This window comes from Vipera berus (genome assembly GCF_964194415.1).
Source record: "Vipera berus genome assembly, chromosome: 2".
Classification (NCBI taxonomy): Eukaryota; Metazoa; Chordata; class Lepidosauria; order Squamata; family Viperidae; genus Vipera; species Vipera berus.
Window position 1 is genome coordinate 276,734,848 of NC_138203.1, and position 21,264 is coordinate 276,756,111.

The 21,264-nt window shown below is 45.6% G+C and overlaps 1 protein-coding gene across 1 annotated transcript in view; it reads left to right on the forward strand.

The window, feature by feature from the left end:
* LOC308664077 (uncharacterized protein) overlaps positions 1 to 17,331 on the forward strand; it is a 102,625-nt gene extending 85,294 nt beyond the window's left edge. The window contains exon 2 of the mRNA XM_081321047.1: positions 13,824 to 17,331. Within this exon, the coding sequence (XP_081177173.1) occupies positions 14,987 to 16,954 (1,968 nt within the window). The 5' untranslated portion in view covers positions 13,824 to 14,986 and the 3' untranslated portion in view covers positions 16,955 to 17,331. The remainder of the gene's footprint in view (positions 1 to 13,823) is intronic.
* The last annotated feature ends 3,933 nt before the right edge of the window (positions 17,332 to 21,264 follow it).

Here is a 21,264-nt window from a genome sequence, read left to right on the forward strand (position 1 = left end):
AAAATAGCTATGGAAGTCCTTTCAGGATGTTCAGTTGTATAAGTAGTCCTCATTTTCCATTTGTTCACTGAGTCTGTGAATGTGAAAGCGTAGGAAAAGGGAGTTGCAGCAATTTGGATGCTGCCAATTGTTGCACATTTATGGTGTCTGCAATATCCCACATTCATGATCCCCATCTGTTACCTTCCCAGCTAGCTTCTGACAAGCAAAATCAATATGGTATACTGGCAGGAAATTGCAAGCCACAGTCATGTGAAATTGCCTTTAACAACCCATGGTGAGTTGCTTAACAACTTCAGAGGAAGAGATGTAAGTTGGCACTATCATGCCAATGTCATGCTTAATGATCGGGCTGCTTAATAGCCAAGATGCCAATCCCAATTACAGTCATTAAGTGAGGAGTACTTCAACTGCGATGTCAGCAAAGGAATTATGGAGAGTAGTTTTTGCCCTTAATTGTAGACGAGGACTTCCATGTGCAAATCTTGCAGAGGCTTTAGGCATCATTTGATCAGTTAAAGCTCCCACACCTCTAAAAATTAGCTCAGAAGGTTTGACATCAATCTTTTTTTTTTCAGGCTGAAAACAAAGAATTTTCCACAGAGGTATAATTATAGGTGTGTGTATTTATATTACTCTTCCCATATATCTGGAATTGTATAATGTATACCGCAGACTTCCAGATATATTTTATGATAACCCACAGCAGCGCTTACCGTTTATGATTGAGTGGATATTTGAAGTTGGATCTCTGGGATGTCTGATGAATTGTAATTAATATAAGAGGTTAGCATTGTGGCATGTTTGCTTTTTAAATGTAATTTATATTTTTTCCTTTTTTCACATCTGCCACCATTGTATAAATACAGTTACCTGTTTCTTTGAATCTTATAGACAAAGAGGATGGCAATAAGAGCACTCTGGAGAAGTGAGAATAACTTTTGAAAAGGAAAGCAAATCAAGCCAGGAATAAAAATATTTTCCATTTTCTTCAGAAAATTACACAGCAGGAGAAAGGCAAGAGAAAAATCAAGAAGAGATTTCAAGCTGTAAATAGTAGAGTATGTGGAACAAAAGGATACATTACATGAAGGGGATCATTTTTCTGTTCAGAAAAAGAGGGAAATATTTTGAAGTCAGTGGGGGACAAAGGTCAATTGGACACTCAAATGCTACTAATGTAACAAAATCTTTGGTCAGAATTTCTCCCTTGAGGTTCATAAAAGTTTCCGCACAGGACAATGCCCTATAAGTGCTCCCAGTGTGGTAAATGCTTTACCAAACAAAGTAATTCACACAAGAGAGAAACCATATGAGTGTCCAGTTTGTGGGAAAATTTCGTTACAAATTCTGACCTGGGGAAACACCAGATGACTCACACAAGAGAAAAAATATTTCAATGTCCTGCGTGTGGGAAAAGTTTCAGTCAGAATTCCAACCTGGTGGCACACCAGAGGATTCACACAGGAGAGAAACCCTTTGAATGTCCGGATTGTGGGAAAAGTTTCAGTCAGAATTCCCACCTGGTGACACACCAGAGGATTCACACAGGAGAGAAACCCTTTGAATGTCCCGAGTGTGGGAAAAGTTTCAGTCAGATTTCTAACCTGGTGTCACACCAGAGGATTCACACAGGAGAGAAACACTTTGAATGTCCTGATTGTGGGAAACGTTTCACTGCAAATTCCAACCTTGTGAAACACCAGAGGACTCACACAGGAGAGAAACCCTTTGAATGTCCTGATTGTGGGAAATGTTTCACTCAGAATTCCTACCTGGTGACACACCAGAGGACTCACATAGGAGAGAATCCCTTTGAATGTCTGGATTGTGGGAAATGTTTCAGTCAGAATTCCCACCTGGTGATACACCAGAGGACTCACACAGGAGAGAAACTGTTGGAATGTTCAGATTGTGGGAAATCTTTTATACACAATTCCAGCCTGGTGATACACCAGAGGACTCACACAGGAGAGAAACCCTTTGAATGTCCTGATTGTGGGAAATGTTTCACTGCAAATTCCAAACTTATGAAACACCAGAGGACTCACACAGGAGAGAAACACTTTGAATGTCCTGATTGTGGGAAACGTTTCAGTCAGAATTCCCACTTGGTGATACACCAGAGGACTCACACAGGAGAGAAACCCTTTGAATGTCCTGATTGTGGGAAACATTTCAGTCAGAATTCCCACCTGGTGATACACCAGAGGACTCACACAGGAGAGAAACTGTTTGAATGTTCAGATTGTGGGAAATCTTTTATATACAATTCCAGCCTGCAGATGCACCAGAGGACTCACACAGGAGAGAAACCCTTTGAATGTCCTGATTGTGGGAAATGTTTCACTACAAATTCCAACCTTGTGAAACACCAGAGGACTCACACAGGCGAGAAACCCTTTGAATGTCCTGATTGTGGGAAATGTTTCACTGCAAATTCCAACCTTGTGAAACACCAGAGGACTCACACAGGAGAGAAACCCTTTGAATGTCCAGTTTGTGGGGAAAGTTTCAGTCAGAATTCCTACCTGGTGACACACCAGAGGACTCACACAGGAGAGAAACCCTTTGAATGTCCAGTTTGTGGGGAAAGTTTCAGTCAGACTTCCCACCTGGTGACACACCAGAGGACTCACACAGAAAGAGAAACCCTTTGAATGTCCAGATTGTGGGAAATGTTACAGCCACAGTTCCTATCTGGTGAAACACCAGAGGACTCACACAGGAGAGAAACCCTTTAAATGTCCTGATTGTGGGAAAAAGTTCAGTCAGAATTCCCACCTGGTGATACACCAGAGGACTCACACAGGAGAGAAACCCTTTGAATGTCCTGATTGTGGGAAATCTTTCACTTCGAATTTCAACCTGGTGAACCACCAGAGGACTCACATAGGAGTGAAACTGTTTGTTCAGATTGTGGGAAATCTTTTATATACAATTCCAGCCTGCAGATGCACCAGAGGACTCACACAGGAGAGAAACCCTTTGAATGTCCTGATTTTGGGAAATCTTTCACTTCGAATTTCAACCTGGTGATCCACCAGAGGACTCACACAGGAGAGAGACCCTTTGAATGTCCAGTTTGTGAGAAACGTTTCAGTCAGATTTCCCACCTGGTGACACACCAGAGGACTCACACAGAAGAGAAACCCTTTGAATGTCCAGTTTGTGGGAAACGTTTCAGTCAGACTTCCCACCTGATGACATACCAGAGGACTCACACAGAAGAGAAACCCTTTGAATGTCCAGATTGTGGGAAATGTTACAGCCACAGTTCCAGTCTGGTGACACATCAGAGGACACGTACAGGAGAGAAACCATAAAAGCGTCCAGATTTTGGAAAAGATTTCAGTATTAGGTCTAACCTTATACATCATGTATCACACAGGAGAGAAATATTTGAAATGTCCAATCTGTGAATGATTCTTCAGGTGTAAATGATATCTCTCTTTTTTAAAATGGATTTTATTGAATTTCATAGGGTTAGGGGTAAAATAGGATTGGGTTACGGATTAGGGTTTAGGGTGGGGTTGGGATCAGGATTGGATTTGGGATTAGGACAGGGTTGGGATCAACATTGGGATTGTCCCCCAATAACACTTTCATTCTTAGTAAACAGGCTATTGTCTGGCTACATATGTTCAATTAACAATAGTTAACATAGTAATAGATAACTAGAGAATGTAATAAGCAACAATAAAAAAAGTATCAGTTAATCAATGCATGTCATTCTTCTTATTAATATATATTCAAAAAAACATCACGTTCATTTCTCACTAGTTTGTTTTCCTAACCATTGGTAAAAATCATCCCATGTTCTATAATAAACTGAATCTTTTCTTTAATCTTTGGCTTAAATTCTATCTGTCTTTTAGTCATCTTTTCCAACCATTTTTCTTAACCCAAAACCTTTTTGCTTTAGGGCATGTTCACCAGATATTATAGTAAGTACCTGGCCTTTGTTTACATTTTCAACAATTATTTGTAGTATTTTTAAACATTTTCGCTAATTTTACTGGTGTCATATGCCATCTACTGTATAAAACATTTTATACAAGTTTTCTTTATATGAGACTGCTTTAGTCAATCTGATATTTCTGTCCCATAGTTTCTCCCAGTCTTCCAAGTCTATACAATATCCAAACTTTTTGCCCATGTTATCATTGTTTCTTTTATTTGTTCTTCTTCCATCTTTAAATTTAGCAGGAATCTGAAGAGTTTCTTTATCAAGTTTTCATCTTTTTTTTAATAATGTTTGATCAAATTCTGTTCCTTAAGGAATCCTGTTGTCTTTAGATCTTTTTCATATCTCATTTGAATTTGCAAGTATGGCCACCATCCTAAATCAATACCTTGTCATTGTAAATCTTGTGTATCTCAATTTCCCTTCGTTATCCAAGATATCTTTATAAGTCACGACTCTTGTCATAGTTAATTAAATTTTTGTAAGCAAAAGCTTCTATTATTGAAAGCCATTTAGGTAGTTTGGTATAATTTTTCTTCTTTATTCTTTCCCACTCTAATAAAAGAAGTACATTCCTCATAAGATGGCTTTGGAAATATCTGTGTGTTTTAGTCTTTCCGTACCATAGGAAGGCATGCCAACCAATTTGTAAGACATGTCGCTCAAGGTACAATTGTCTTTAATTTCTGAGCGTTATCCATTCTTTAAGCCGTGGTAATATAATCGCCTGGTGCGCCAGTTGCGACCCTATCTGGACCGAGATGCCCTACGCACAGTCACTCATGAGCTCGTGACCTCCCGTTTAGACTACTGCAACGCTCTTTACATGGGGCTGCCCTTGAGGACCACTCTGAGGCTTCAGCTGGTGCAGAATGCGGCCGCGCGAGTTGTGATGGGGGTTTCCCGATACTCCCATGTAACACCTCTACTCCGCGAGCTGCATTGGCTCCCGGTTGCCCTCCGGGTGAGATTCAGGGTGCTGGTGATAACCTATAAAGCCGTAAATGGCTTGGGTCCGGGATATCTGAGGGAACACCTGCTGCCGGCATCAAGTTCCCTTCGTCCAGTGCGCTCCCACAGGGAGGGTCTTCTCAGGGTGCCACCGGTAAGAGATTGCCGGCGGACGACACCCAGGGATAGGGCCTTCTCAGTGGGGGCGCCTGCCCTTTGGAACCAGCTGCCAGTGGAGCTTAGGACTGCCCCCAACCTCCGTTCATTCTGCCGGGACCTGAAGACCTGGCTCTTCGAGCTCTCTGGCCCAGGCTGAGGATTAATCTTAATTTTAACTGGGGTTTTATTTATGCAGGGACAAATATAATTTTTTTAAAATTCGTTTTTAACTTTTGTATCTTGGTTTTTTAATCACCCTGTAAACCGCCCTGAGTCCTTCGGGAAAGGACGGTATATAAATGTAATAAAATAAAAATAAAATAAATAATGTCCTATCCGGGAGACCAAATCCACCACTATATTTAGCCTCTTGTAACATTTTCACTTTAATTCGTGGTTTTTTTCCCTTGCCAGATAAATCTCAGTACTATTGTGTTTAGCTCGTCAAAAAAGACCTTTCCCAATTTTACAGGAATCGTTTGAAATAGGAAGATTATTTTCGATAAAAAGTTCATTTTCACTGTAGCTAACAGTGACAGTTGGAGATTTTTCCACTGTTCCAAATCCAGTTTTATTTCTTTCAGCAGTCTTTCATAGTTATCTTCTTTTAATGTTACACATGTATTTAACTTCTTTAGCTATTTGCAGATTTGTCTTTTTTGTAAGTTGACTTTTCTGTTTATCTGTTAAGTTCTTTGTTAATACTTTAGTCTTCTCTCTCTATTTATTTTCAAGCCTGCCACTTCTCCAAACTTTTCTATTGTCTCCCAAGAATTTAGTAGTTGTTTTAAGTGGCTCCTCCAAAACACAAACGAAATCATTCGCAAAGGCTTGTAATTTATATTCTTGATCTTTTATCCTCAATCCTTTGATTTCTATATCCCGTCTTACAGTATATTTCTAGTCAATATTTCCAATGTTAGTATAAATAGCAACAGGGATAATGGACATCTCTCGATGTCAAAGCTTTCTGTATAATCTCCATTTAAAATTAGCCGTTTATGGTAGATTGTTTGAATTGCATTTATAAAGTTTTTTCCAAAGTCTATTTCCACCTATTGCTGGAATAAATTGCCAGTTTAGATTATCAAAAGCTTTTTGCACATCAAGAAATATTAATGCCATTTGTTTCCTTGGGTGGTTTTCATAATACTCTAAAACATCCAAAATCATTCTTAAGTTATTTTTTATCTGTCTTTTAGGTATTATTCTGACTGTGTTGTTTAATGATGTATCCCCTTGCTGAAACCCCTGTGCCTGGCCTGTATAAGTGGATACTATCACTGCTAACAGGAAGCCGAGCCTGCAGGTGGTCTACCAGGCCGTGCAGGCGCTCTACCACGACCTGGACCCCAGTGGCAAGGAGTGCTCCAACCTCTGGCTCAGGGAGCTGCAACGCTTGATGAGGGCGTCCGGGCCGGGCCCAGGCAGCCTCTGTGGCCTTGCTTGGTGGGGTGGGGGGGAAGCCTGACCTGAGCTCCTTCCGCCCCGGGGAGGGGAGGGGAGCTGGGCGGGGGTCGTTTGGGGTGGGGGCTGCTGCCCAAGAGGATAGGGGATGGGGGCGGGAGGGGGTCGCCTGCTGCAGGGGGAGCCTCGAGGCCTCCCCTGCACATTTGGGGAGGGTCTCCCTCCTGCCCTATTGAATGCAGAGGAGGAGGCCCCAGGGGTCCCTCTGCGGCGGGCGGCCCCCTCCCGCCTCCAGGTGCCGATCTTGATCTTCTCGAAGAGAGGCCCCCCTCTGAAAGGGCAGGGGGGTAGCGGGAGGGGGAAGGGAAGGTTGCAAGGGGACTGTCGAGGCCTTTTCCTCCTGCTCCTCCCTCGACATTTAAGGAGGGGAGAAGCATGAGGGTCTCCCCTCCCATTTTGAATGCAGAGGAGGAGGGGGAGGCCTCAGGGATCCCTCTGCCACAGGTGACCTCCACTGATCTTCTTAGGGGGAAGCCCCCCCATCCCAAAAGGAGCTCCCCCTGAAAGGGCAGGGAGGGGGTGGTGGGAGGGGGAAGGGAGGGTTGCAGGGGGATCCCTGAGGCCTCCTCCTCTTCCTCACCCTCTACATTTGGGGAGGGGAGAGGAGGAGGAGGGTCTCCCATCCTCTAGTGAAATGTGGAGGGGTTGGCGGAGGAGGGGGGGCCTTGAGGGTCCCTTTGCGGCAGGCACCCCCCCTCCTTTTCCCCAGAATTCCTGAGCCAGCCATGCTGAGGAGAAATAGAGAAATTTTCATGCTGAGTTATGCTGGCTCAGGAATTCTGGGAGTTGAAGTCCACGAGTCATAAAAGAACCAAGGTTGCCTACCCATGGACTAGACACTGACTTATCTGAAATTGTATAGGTCAGTGGTGGCGAACGTTTTAAAGACCGAGTACTCCCATATTACACCACTCCTGTGTGAGCTGCATTGGTTACTGGTTCTCCTCCGGGTGAGATTAAGAAAAACCATTCAATATCACAGTAGTCCAAGTCTATGCCTCAACCACCGGTGCTGAAGAGGATGAAATTGACCAGTTCTATGAAGCCCTACAGCACCTTATAGAACTAGCACCAAAAAATGATGTCCTTATCATCATGGGGGATTGGAATGCTAAAGTAGGAAGCCAAAAGATAACTGGAATAACAGGCAAGTTTGGCCTTGGAGTACAAAATGAAGCAGGGCACAGGCTGATAGAATTTTGTCAAGAGAATACGATGGTCATAGCAAACACTCTTTTCCAACAACCCAAGAGACGGCTCTACACATGGACATCACCAGACGGTCAACACAGAAATCAGATTGACTATATGCTCTGCAGCCAAAGATGGAGAAGCTCTATACAGTCAGTAAAAACAAGACCAGGAGCGGACTGTGGCTCAGACCATGAGCTTCTTGTTGCAAAGTTCAAACTGAAGAAAGTAGGGAAAAGCGCTAGGCCAGTCAGGTATGAATTAAATCATATCCCTGTTGAATATACAGTAGAGGTGACAAATAGATTTAAGGAATTAGATCTGATAGACAGGGTGCCTGAAAAACTATGGACAGAGGTTCGCAACATTGTACAAGAGGTAGCAACCAAAACCATCCCAAAGAAAAAGAAATGCAAGAAAGCAAAATGGCTGTCTGAGGAAGCTTTGCAAATAGCTGAGGAAAGGAGGGAAGCGAAAGGCAAGGGAGAAAAAGAAAGATACACCCAATTGAATGCAGAATTCCAGAGAATAGCTAGAAGAGATAAGAATGCCTTCTTAAATGAACAGTGCAAAGAAATAGAAGAAAACAATAGAATAGGGAGGACCAGAGATTTTTTCAAGAAAATAAAATAAACTAACTGCAACCTAAAACCCACTTATACGTCTGGTGCCGGGTGGGTGTGGCCCACTGAGTGGGTGTGGCTATGGTAGGGGGGCTCCGATGAGGATGTGGAAAAGAGTTTAAGCAAGCTTAGCAACCAGAGTGAAGATCCCCCCAAAACAAACGTGCTTTGTGGGTAACCTCAAAGACCAAAACCTCTTGCAATCACCCAGCAAGCAGATGGGAGGGGAATAAAAATGAAACAGCCCCCCCACCCCCAGCCAATCCTCAACAGAAATGCTATCAACAACAAAAGCCCCGGACAGGAGGAAGAGCGTAGGCAGGCCAGCATCTTGCTCAGCAGATGGCTTGGGGGTGGGGGAGGAAGGGGGCACCTACACCCCCTCCGAAACACTGCCCTCTCTCAAAAGCAAGATGAAAACTCCCAAAAGCGACAAGGAAAACAAGTTAAAACAGAAGAGTGTCTCCCAATGGTTTTCTTCCCCACTTCCTTCTAGCTGCAGTTTCAATATGTCTTTACATATTTAAACTGCAGCTAGAAGGAAGTGGGGAAGAAAACCATTGGGAGACAAGCACAAGAGAAAAAAAACTTGGCTTTCTCTCATTTTAATTCAGAAGGCAGGAACGGGAGGATTGGGGGGGGCTCTTTGTTTCAAAGGAAGGAAGGATGCTGGCTGAGGAATTCTGGGAGCTGAAGTCCACAAGTCATGTATTTATTGCCCTGTACACCGCCCTGAGTCCTTCGGGAGAAGGGTGGTATAAAAATGTAATAATAATAATAATAATAATAATAATAATAATAATAATAATAATAATAATAATAATAAAAGGGCCAGGTTTGAAGAGCCCTGTTGTAAAGCCAATGTTTGGAAACACCTCCATGAGAGCCAGGCTTTGCACACACATGTATGTTTGGGACTACATCACCCCGTTCCAGTTTGTTCCCTCCTGAAGATGGGTGTCCAATTAGGGACCTCCTATAACAAGGGTCTTCAAACTTGGCCCTTTTATGACTTGTGGACTTCAACTCCCAGAATTCCTCCGCCAGCGTGGATGGTGAATGATAGTGGGTGTTTATTTATTATTATTTATTATTATTTATTATTTATCTATTCCCCGTAGGACTCAGGGCGGTTTACAGGGAGAATTAAAATACATAGCATACAAAAATTAAAAGCAGTTAAAAACTATAATTAAATTACAGTCCCTGAAATTAAACTAAAACCCAATTAAATTAAATTAGTTAAAATCCCTCAGTCTGGGCCAAACAGCTCGAAGAACCGGGTTTTCAAGTCCCCGCATAATGAGCGAAGGTGGGGGGGGGAGCAGTCCTGAGTCCTGGGTGTTGTAGTCCAAACACATCTACAGGACTTTCTCGCCACTCTTCAATAGCGATAAATTCCTAATTTGCATGTAGAGGTGCAAATTAGCACACTCAACTATCTTTTTTAATCTGGGTCCCTGTTTTTTGATCTTTTGGCCTTCCCGTGGGGCAGGGGTCTTCAAACTTGGCCCTTTTATGGCTTGTGGACTTCAACTCCCAGAATTCCTCAGCCAGCATGTCTGGCTGAGGAATTCTGGGAGTTGAAGTCCACAAGCCATAAAAGGGCCAAGTTTGAAGACCCCTGCCGTGGGGTGACGGTCTACTGCTGGCCAGGCTGGAGGACTTCGGCATTGCCCGGCGGCGCCCCAGTCGCCCCCTCCCCGCAGAGGCTTCCACGAAGGGGTTAAACGCAGAGAGCTTTTTCTCTGGCGCCTAGAGAGGAGGCCGGAAACGGGAGGGAGGGGCTCTGAGAGCCAGTTTCCGGCTCCTTCCGCTTCCTTTTTCTGATCTCCCGACCTCTCTTAGGCCAGGGGAGATTCCCCTCGCGGGGAGGGTCGCTGAAAGGGCGCCAGGTGGGCGAGGAGGCTCCGAGAGGGGGAGGGCAATCAGGAGGGGGGAATCCCGGGGGGGGGAAGGGGAGGGGGGAATCCCCGGGGGAGGGAGGGAGGGAGAGCCAGGTGGGTTTCCCCCAGTTGCGCCCCCTCCCCTTCCGAGTCTCCGCCTTTCCTCGCGGGCTTTTCTGCTCCGTGGGAAGCGCTGCGCCTTCGCTTCTCCTCCTCCTGGGTTGCGGCTTCCGCGAACGGCTCTCCGATCCCCTCCAGGTCCTTCCCCCGAGCCCCCCTCCTGCCCCGCAGCCCCCCCTCTTGGCGCAGCCCGGCTCCCCGCCTGGGGGCTCCCGGGGATTCCCGGAAGGTTGGGCACCCCCGTTCCCACGTTCCCCTCTCGCTGCTGGGGAGGGTCAGCCTGCCAGTGCCTGGAGGGGAGGAGGAGGAGGAGGAGGACGGGGGGAGCTCTGGGCTGGGAGGGAGCGAGGCTGGAGGGGAGGGCGGGGACCCTGCGAGGAGGAAGAGCTGAATGGCGTCTGGAAGGCGGGTGAGGGAGAGCCGAGAGGCGTCCAGGTGGGCTTGGCCAATGGGCTGCCCTGTCCAGGTGGGCTTCCTTTGAGATGGAGCCCCTGAATCTGCCTCTCTTAACGTGCCCAGATTCCCTCTCTGGTGACTGCTGCGTCCCTGTTTCTCTCTGCCCGTGTAAGGGAGCAGCCTTGTTTGTGGAGGATTTTAATTTTAGTTCTTTTAAGGGCTGCATAATCTACCCTCAAAAAGAAGCTTTCCACTGTTTTTTACAAACAGCTTTCCAAAGAGAACAAGGGGGTTCTGTGATAATATTCAGAAAGATAACAGGATTTCCAGTCAAGGGACGGGCCTGGGAGCTCCTATAACTGCCTGCAGGGCATTTGGGGGAACAGAGACTGGTGTGCAGAAGAGCCAGTTTATTGGTTGGGCTGCAGAGAGGCTTCAGTTGTTGGAGTAAAATGCTGCATGGAGGACTTTGTCTTTAGATGACGGCACTCTTTCAAAATTAGAGGGGCTGTCACATAGAAGAGGGGACTGACCTGTGTGCCAAAGTGTCGGTAGACCAAAACAAGTAGTAACAGATGTAGACTTATCAAAAGAGATCCAAGCTAGAATTGAGGAAAAAGTTCCTGTCAGTGAGAACAATGAAACATTTTGCCTCCAGATGTTGTGGGTGTTCCATCATTAGAGGTTTTTAAGAAGAGACTGGACAGCCATTTGTCCAGAACACGGGTCGGCAACCCGCGGCTCCCAGCCACCCGGTGCGCGCGCACCTCTTCGAACGGGCAGTGGTGCGCACACACCTCTCCAAATGGAGAGTGGCACCACCCGTTTGGAGAGGTGCGCGCGCACCTCTGCCCGAACAGGCAGTGGCACTGCTCGTTGGGAAAGCTGCCGTGGCCCGTTTGCACAGCTGCCGCGTTCAGAGGAAGGCGGCAGTCTGCAAACGGGCCGCAGCAGCTTTCCCAACAAGCGGCGCCACTGCCCGTTCTGAGAGGTGCGCGCGCACCTCTCAGAATGAGCGGAGGTGTGCGCGCACCTCTGCCCGAACGGGCAGCAGTGCCGCTCTTTGGGAAAGCTGCCGCGGCCCGTTTGCAGGCTACCAAAGGCGGCAGCTCTGCAAATGGGCCGCAGCAGCTTTCCCAACAAGTGACGCCGCTGCCCATTCCGAGAGGTGCGCACGCACCTCTCCGAACGAGCGGAGGTGCGCGTGCACCTCCGCACGAACGGGCAGCGGCGCCGTTCTTTGGGAAAGCTGCTGCGGCATGTTTGCAGGCTGCCAAAGGCAGCAGCTTTGCAAATGGGCCGCGGCAGCTTTCCCAACAAGCGGCGCCGCTGCCCGTTACAAGAGGTGCGCGCAGTGGCGCCGCTTGTTGGGAAAGCTGCCGCAGCCCGTTTGCAGAGCTGCCGCCTTCCTCCGAAGGCGGTAGCTCTGAAAACGGGCCGTCGCACAACCGGTTCCATCTTACATTAAAAAAATGGCAACCGCGTGCGTCCGCGCATGCGTAAGAAAAAACATTTTGTGCATGCATGCGCAAAACATTTTTTGCGCATGCACATGCATGGACGCACGCATGCGGCTCCCACTTTTTGGTGTGTGTGATGGAACCGGTTCCCAGTGGCTCTTTTCCTTTTTCAGGTTGCCGACCCCTGGTCCAGAATGATATAGGTTTCCTACCAAAGCAGGGGATTGGACTAAGAAGACCTCTGAGGTCCCTTTTAACTCTTATTATCCTCTTATGGACCTGCTGTTTTCTTGACAACAATATCAGACTGATCCCGCCACGGATCTCACCTGGGATTTTTGTTTTTGTTTTTTTACTTTCATATGTAGCCAACAAGCATGGTATTTCCTATTGGAGCCCCATCCGTGTATTAACCAGGTTCAAGTGTGCTTCTTAAAAAGTTATCTATCGAGAACCTTTCAGGTTGTTCAGTTGTATAGGTAGTCCTCATTTACCACTCGTTCACTGAGCCTTTGGTTATGAAAATGCAGGGAAAGGGAGTTACACCAATTTGGGTTCTGCCAACTGGTATACATTTATGTTGGGTCACTTCATGATCCCCCATTTTTGATCTCCCCAGCCAGCTTCTGATAAGCAAAATCAATGGGTATACTGTCAGGAAATTGCAAGTCACAATCATGTAAAATTGCCTTTAACGAGGAACAGATGTAAGTTTGCACTGTCATGTGACATCACGCTTAATGTTCAGGGTGCTTGGTGACACAGATATCGGTCCCAGTTGTGGTCAGTAAGTGAGGACTACTTGAATGGGGATGTCCCCAGATCAGTTGTGGACAGTATTTCCTGCCCATACTTGGAGCTGAGGACTTCCATGGGCAAAATTCATCAGCTAAAGGACCCCCCCCCCAATACACACACACACACACACACACACACACAGACGGACGCGGTGGCTCAGTGGGTTAGGATGCTGAGCTTGTCGATCAGAAGGTCGGCAGTTTGCCGGGTTGAATCCTGAGTGCCGCGTAACAGAGTGAGCGCCTGTTACTTGTCCCAGCTTCTGCCAACCTAGCAGTTCGAAAGTACGTAAAAATGCAAGTAGAAAAATAGGGACCACTACGGTGGGTAGGTAACAGCGTTCTGTGCGCCTTTGGCATCTAATCATGCCGGCCACATGACCACGGAGACGTCCTCGGACAAGCGCTGGCTCTTCGGCTTTGAAACGGAGATGAGCACCGGCCCCTAGAGTCGGAAACGACTAGCACGCATATGCAGGGGAACCTTTACCTTTATATATACATATACATACACATACACACACACATACACACACTTGTATAATCTATCCCCAACACTTCCACATATATTGGATGATAACCCTTTGTAGTGCTAAGAATTTGTGATTGATTAAAGTCAATATGGGAATTTCATGATTGAATGGATATTTGAACTTAGATCTCTGTAATGTTCAATGAATCATAATTAATGTAAGAGGTTACTCTAGCATTGTAGCATGTTTGCTTTTTAAATGTAATGTATACTTTTTTTTCACATCTTCTGCAAGCGTTATATAAACAGTTACACTTTTCTTTGAATCTTATAGACAAAGAGGATGGCAATAAGAGCACTCCGGACAACTGAGAATAATTTTTGAAAAGGAAAGCAAATCAAGCCAGAAATCAAAATAGTTTCAATTTTCTTCAGAAAATTACACAATTCTTCTCCTATCCCAGCAGGCAAAAGACAAGAGAAAATGAAAAAGAGATTTCAAGCTGGAAAAAGTAGAGTCTGTGGAACTCAAGGATACATTACAGGAAAAGTCAAGGGAGATTATTTTTCCATTTTGGAAGTCAGTGTGGAGCAAAACGTCAGTTGTATTGTCACATAGGGCAGTGCGCTTTCACACTCACACACAGACACATGTAACTGGTTTAGTGGGTTTATTAATATTCCCCTGCAACTCCCTTCACCAAAAATTCAGAACTGTCCCAATTAAGTCCAGCCACAAGCAAACCAGTGCTAGTCCATAGAGCAATGGCCCATGAGCCCACAAGGCACTTGAAGGTTCCCAATCAAAATAAATCCACCAGGCAAAATTAAATCCACAATACAAGAAGGTTCACAAGGTAAGAAAACTCTAGAGTTCATAAGACAAGATCCAAGTCAAGGCAGTGTCAATCCAAAGCAAGGCAAGAATCACAACAACCAGAAAACACAGCTAGGAAATGAACAGGTCGTTCCCTGGACTGCTTCCATATGTGTGGTGCTAAGTGACCACCTTCCAGTGCAGCCCATGAAGAAGGGCGAGGCTTTCTCCTCGCGAGTAATCTGGCTAACCTTCTCTGCTCTTGCCTTTTCTCTGCCCTGTGGTCTTGAGTGAAGTGCAAAAGGTACTTCCTCTTCTTTCCTCACTGATTGGCTACAGTGTATGCTTTCCCCACCTGAAGCCTCAGGACTGTCCTGCTGCAGCTGTGCTTCAGCCACATCCTCCTCAAATGGTTGCTTGGAGCCACTGACCAACTTCCCTCCAGACGTGCCTGGAACTGGTTCATCTTCCAAGCTGACATCTGGAGAGGTATCTAGAGAGGCATCCAGAGGAGTCCACAGGCAGACAGTAACGTAGGCCTTGCGCTGGAAGGGAAAAAACAGTAGCTCCAATTAAAGCACCACTAAACAAGACATCACACTTATTTTTAACCTCCCCAAGAATATCAGAGGTGGAAAAGCTCCATACATGTGCCTATTCTGGGCAAATCACAGCTGATTATGCACAAGAGGATCCACACTGGAAAAAATCCACACAAATGCTACAAATGTGACAAAAGCTTTGGTCAGAATAGCTCCCTTGTGGTTTATAGAAGGACCCCCACAGGACAGATGCCCTACAAATGCCCCCAATGTGGTAAATACTTTAGCAAGCATGGCAACTTGGTGATACATCAAAGGACTCACACCAGTGAGAAATCATGTGAGTGTCCAGTTTGCGGGAAAAGTTTCATTGCAAATTCCCACCTGGTGATACACCAGAGGACTCACAAAAGAGAGAGAACTTTCAGATGTCCTGATTGTGGGAAAAGTTTCAGTAACAATTCCAGTCTGGTAACACACCAGAGGATTCACACAGGAGAGAAACCCTTTCAGTGTCATGATTGTGGGAAATGTTTCAGTCAGAATTCCAACCTGGTGATACACCAGAGGACTCACACAGGAGAGAAACCATTTGAATGTCCTGATTGTGGAAAAAGTTTCAGTGTCAATTCCAGTCTGGTGATACACCAGAGGACTCACACAGGAGAGAAACCCTATGAATGTCCTGATTGTGGGAAAAGTTTCATTCATAGTACCTACCTGGTGATACATCAGAGGACTCACACAGGAGAGAAACCCTTTGAATGTCCTGATTGTGGGAAAAGTTTCAATCAGAATTCTCACTTGGTGATACACCAGAGGACTCACACAGGAGAGAAACCATATGAGTGTCCAGATTGTGGAAAACATTTCAGTCATAATTCCAGTCTGGGGATACACCAAAGGACTCACACAGGAGAGAAATCATATGAGTGTCCTGATTGTGGGAAAAGTTTCAGTCATAATTCCAATCTTGTGAAACACCAGAGAACTCACACAAGAGAAAAACCGTTTGAATGTCCTGACTGTGGTGAAGGTTTCAGTCAGAATTATGACCTGGTGAACCATCAGAGGACTCACAAAGGAGAGAAACCATACGAGTGCCCTGATTGTGGTAAAAGGTTCAATTACCATTTTAACTTGGTGAATCATCAGAGAACTCACACCGGCGAGAAGCCGTACGAGTGTCCACATTGTGGGAAAAGTTTCAGTTACCATTGTAACCTGGTAATACACCAGAGGACTCACACAGGAGAGAAACCATATGAGTGTTCAGAATGTGGGAAAAGTTTCAGTCAGAATTCCAACCTTGTGATACACCAGAGGACTCACACAGGAGAGAAACCCTTTGAATGTCCTGATTGTGGGAAACATTTCAGTCAGAATTCCCAATTGGTGATACACCAGAGGACTCACACAGGCGAGAAACCTTTTGAATGTCCAGATTGTGGGAAAAGTTTCAGGAAGAATTCTGACCTGGTGAACCACCAGAGGACTCACACAGGAGAGAAACCATATGATTGTCCAGTTTGTGGGAAAAGTTTCATTGCAAATTCCCACTTAGTGAAACACCAGAGGACTCACACAGGAGAGAAACCTTATGAGTGTCCACAGTGTGGGAAAAGTTTCAGTCAGAATTCCAACCTGGTGAACCACCAGAGGACCCACACAGGAGAGAAACCCTTTGAATGTCCTGATTGTGGGAAAAGTTTCAGTTACCGTTCTAACCTTGTGATACACCAGAGGACTCACACAGGAGAGAAACCCTTTGAATGTACTGATTGTGGGAAATGTTTCAGCCTGAATTCCAGCCTGATAATACACCAGCGGACTCACACCGGAGAGAAACCTTTTGAATGTCCTGATTGTGGGAAACGTTTCAGTCAGAATTCCCACCTGGTGATACATCAGAGGTCTCACACAGGAGAGAAACCCTTTGAATGTCCTGAATGTGGGAAAAGTTTCAGTCAGAATTCACACTTGGTCATACACCAGAGGACTCACACAGGAGAGAAACCGTATGAATGTCCAGAGTGTGGGAAAAGTTTCAGTTATGCTTCTGTGCTTGTGAAACATCAGAGGACACATACCGGAGAGAAACCGTAAAAGTATCCAGATTGCGGGAAAGATTTCAGTACTAGGCCTAACCTTATAAGTCATGTTCTTTTTACACACAAGGAAGAAACATTTCAAAAACCTGGTCTGCAGTCTTTCAGAAGTAAATAATCTCTTATTGTATGCAATGAAATGCACATGAGGCAAAAGTTGATGAATTTAGAGAAGGTTTGAATTTCATTTCTGATCTCCCATTGGGGGATGGATGGACAGAATTCTGCCCTGCTTTTCTTTAGTCAACATATCTCAGGTGTTGGTGGAGAGAAGAAAATGGAAAATGTTGAGTTGTTAAAGGCTAATTACCCGTTTCTATAATAATAATAATAATAATAATAATAATAATAATAATAATAATAATAATAATAATAATAATAATAATAATAATAATAATAATAATAATAATAATAATAATAATAATATTATGAGGATGATGATGATGATAAAAGTTGGAAGGGACCTTGGAGGTCATCTAGTCCAACCCCCTGCTCAGGCAGGAAACCCTATACCATTTCAGACAAATGGGGGTCCAGTCTCTTCTTAAAAACTTCCAGTGTTGGAGCATTCACCACTTTTGGAGGCAGGTTGTTCCACTGGTTAGTTGTTCTAACTGTCAGGAAGTTTCTCCTTAGTTCTAGGTTGCTTCTCTCCTTGACTAGTTTCCATCCATTGCTTCTTGTCCTGCTTTCAGGTGCTTTGGAGAATAGCTTGACTCCCTCTTCTTTGGGGCAGCCCCTGAGATATTGGAAGACTGCTATCATGTCCCCGCTCGTCCTTCTCTTCATTAAACTAGACATACCCAATTCCAGCAGCCGTTCCTTATATGTTTTAGTCTCCAGTCCCCCAATCATCTTTGTTGCTCTTCTCTGTACTCTTAGTCTCGGCATCTTTTTTACATCGTGGTGACCAAAACTGGATGCAGTATTCCAAGTGTGGCCTTACCAAGGCATTGTAAATTCTGGTTTATCAGCAGATGCTTCTGAATATTTTCTTTTGCAGAAATGGTGAAATTACTAGCAAAGAGGCCTTTGGGTGGTGTTTTTTGTACATTGATTGTGGAATTTCCACATTTTAGCCTTCTACCTTTGTGACCTCCAGATTTTGAGCCTCAGAAGTCATATACTCCGAAGTCCCTGGCCAGTATACGAGTAGTTCTCGAGATACAAGTGTAATGGGGCCTACCAATTGAGACCTTGTTTCGCTTAACTACCCCTACTCCTGTTCCCAATGCAACCATTAAATGAATGTGCGAATTGTGAAGCAGAACACTGACTATCTCACTGATGGAAAAAACTCTTGGAGGTCTAGCGCAGGCCCAAGCTTGCCCTCCAAAGGCCTGTTTTATACCATGACCCTTGGGTTTTCCCAGGCCTGTCTCCCACACAGCATCCCTCAGGCTTCCCCTAAGCAGGGTTCCTTAGTCTTTCCCTTCCTCCGCTGAAAATGACAGCTGCCTCCAGGAGGTCTTCAACAAGTTAAACGTATGGTGGGTAACGGGCGTGTGGGGAGTAGGCCCAAGGCCCAGGGGGAAAAAAAACAATGTAAAATTTCACATGTAAAGGTTATTCTGCCTTGCTGATGAACCCGATGGAGAAGAGCCGTAGGAATATTGAGGAGAAAAGTGATCGTGGTTTTGATCGTAGGCTCTCCAGGTTTATTAGCCGCTTCTGCTGCGATCTCCTTTTCTTTTAAAGTGCCTGCTTGTTAGCCTTTGGTGGCTGCTGGGTGATAGTGGCACTAAGATGCTGGCATATTTGTTGCATTCCCCCTTGGTGGTGGCAATGTGAGAAAAGAAATGTACAGCGGGAAAGGTTTCATTTTTAAAAAGGCATTTTTTTTAAAAAAATATAACTTTTTGTAAGGAAAAAAAAGTGGGCAGTGTCCGTGTTGCTGTGAACTATAGGGCAAGGCTCAGAGTTGCCTCAAACTGCATGATGTGTGGCAAATAAAACTTTATTAATACGTACATTTAATAATAAAAAAGGTAACGTAAAGCCTCTTTTCTCAACTCTTGCTCAGTGGTGAGATCCCAACACATACAGTGGGTTTCTAACCGACTACAATTGTTAAACTACCTGAAGTCCCCGTGGACGGAGACAGTGAGTAGACAAAATTCTTTTGAAAAACCTGGGGATGAATTCCTTTCACATACGCGACCGGTTATATTAACACATGACTGTTCACTTTGTGGCCATTTGATGTTACGACAGACTCTCCAAAAGCTACTTGAGACCCGAATTCAAAGTTCCATCATCCCCGCCACGACGACATGACTGCATTTTTGATCGTTCAGCATCTGGCTCGCATTTGCAGTCATTAGCAGCACACTTTTTTTTATTAAAGAGTTTTACAGATACATTTTAAACATAAAAAACACAAACCCATCCCCCCCTAGTTCCCCCTCCCTCTCCCCCCCCCCGACGTCCCAGAGCAAATACAGGGCATTGACCATAACAATCTTAAACTATGATATGCAAACTAACTATAATAACACTTTGAATCCTATCGCACTTTAACTCTCCTTAAAAATAACTAAATAATAACAAATCTTCTAAATCTAATACTCATTCAAATGCTAAATGAAACTTTTTGGTCCCATATTTATTCTGGATATAATCAATCCATCTTTTCCATTCCAAAATATATCTTTGTTGCGAATGGTCTTTCAAATATACTAAGATTTTCGCCATTTCTGCCAGGTTCGAAACTTTTAAAGTCCATTCTTCTATAGTAAGGCAGCACACTATAATTTTGACCCCAATTTATTGAAATTGGTGCTTGCTTCCACTTTCTGGCAAAAACTGCCCCCATAGCAAACAATGGGCTTGTTTAACAACCACAATGCTTAAGGGCTGCCACAAAATCGGGTATGCTCATATGATAACTCATTTATGACCGTCATGACTTATGGCCATCAGTGGAGGGCTGCCTTTAATATAAAAGAAATATTGCATTCTGCAAGGATCCGGTTTCCAGGGATGTTTTAGATTTTTGACCGGTTTTAGGCATGGCGGCACCTGCTGGAAAGCTTCCTGCTTCCCCCCGCCCCGACACACACAGCTACCTCCTTCGGAGCCTTCCTGATCTCGATGGGCCTGCTGGCATGGTGGCGGGCAAGAGCACCGGGAGAGCTATGCTTTGCAGTACGAAGCTGACGGATCTGTGCCAGCAGGCCCATTGGGATCAGAAAGGTTCCGAAGGAGGTAGCTGTGGGTGGCAGGGGGGGCTTTCCAGCAGGTGCCACCAGGCCTGCAAACCCAGCGCTGCCCCCTCTACTTTCCAAGCCCAAAATTCCACAGTAAAGTTCCTTTGAGCACCGCTGACAAGCTGCAAAGCTGCTGTAGTCTCAGCTACTGCCTCCTGCCTTGGCAGGGTGAGGCTGGAGCGCACGGCCTTTAGTCAGGGCTGCCGGCATGGCAGCAGGAAGGAGCGCCGGAGGAGCACCGCTTTGCAATACGGAGGTACTTCAAGTCCTACCCCAGCCGTGTGTTGTGATTCAGGGTCAGCCTGTGGGTTCGGCAGTTGGGTCGGACGACTCAGAGGAGGAGGAGGGGGGTGTTGAAGAGCTTGCTGAGGGGATTGGACAGCTTGATGAGAGCCCCCAGCAAGGCCCCTCTCATCTGGTCATGATGCAGACCCAGCTGTGTGAGCCTGACAGCGTGGATGAAGATGACCCACAGCTGGCCCTGTTCAAGGACGTCCGACGCAGGAGGCAGTCAGGAGTAAACAGAGGAAGGCAATGGGACACCTCGGAAGGAGGCAGAGAGAGGCCACGCCCTGAACTGTATTTAAGGGGAATGTGTGGGAGGGCTGGTTTGCTGAAGGCAACCGCTTGGATTGTTCCTGCTTCTTAGCTCGTGTTTTATGGTTGGTGTCTTGTCTTGCTCTGTTTTATGTGAATAAATTTGGCAGGCTTTATTCCAGCCTCTTGCCGTTTGTAAAGGGGTTGTCCCTGCTTTTGCTGCGGGGCCAGTAGCAGGCTGGTACAGAACACCGTGATGAGGAACAGCGACTGCGAATGTGCCCAGGGGGCAAAGGGAAGAAACCGGAGGGGTGAAGTGGCTGGGCTGCCTTCTGGCCCCCTGGATTTGGGGTTTTCCTTTGGAGGCGTATGGCTTGACCCTGGCTGAAATGCAAATCGCTCCCTAAGCAAGGTTTGGGAGGCTGGAGGCCTCTATCTTTGTGGCCGTGCAGTTCTGAAATCAACGGGCTGTTGCTCTGGAGGAGAATCAAAATAGGGCAAAACAAGCGTACTCCACCATGGTTTGTTGATTGCAAAGTTTTCCTCGGGTTTTCCTATCCCT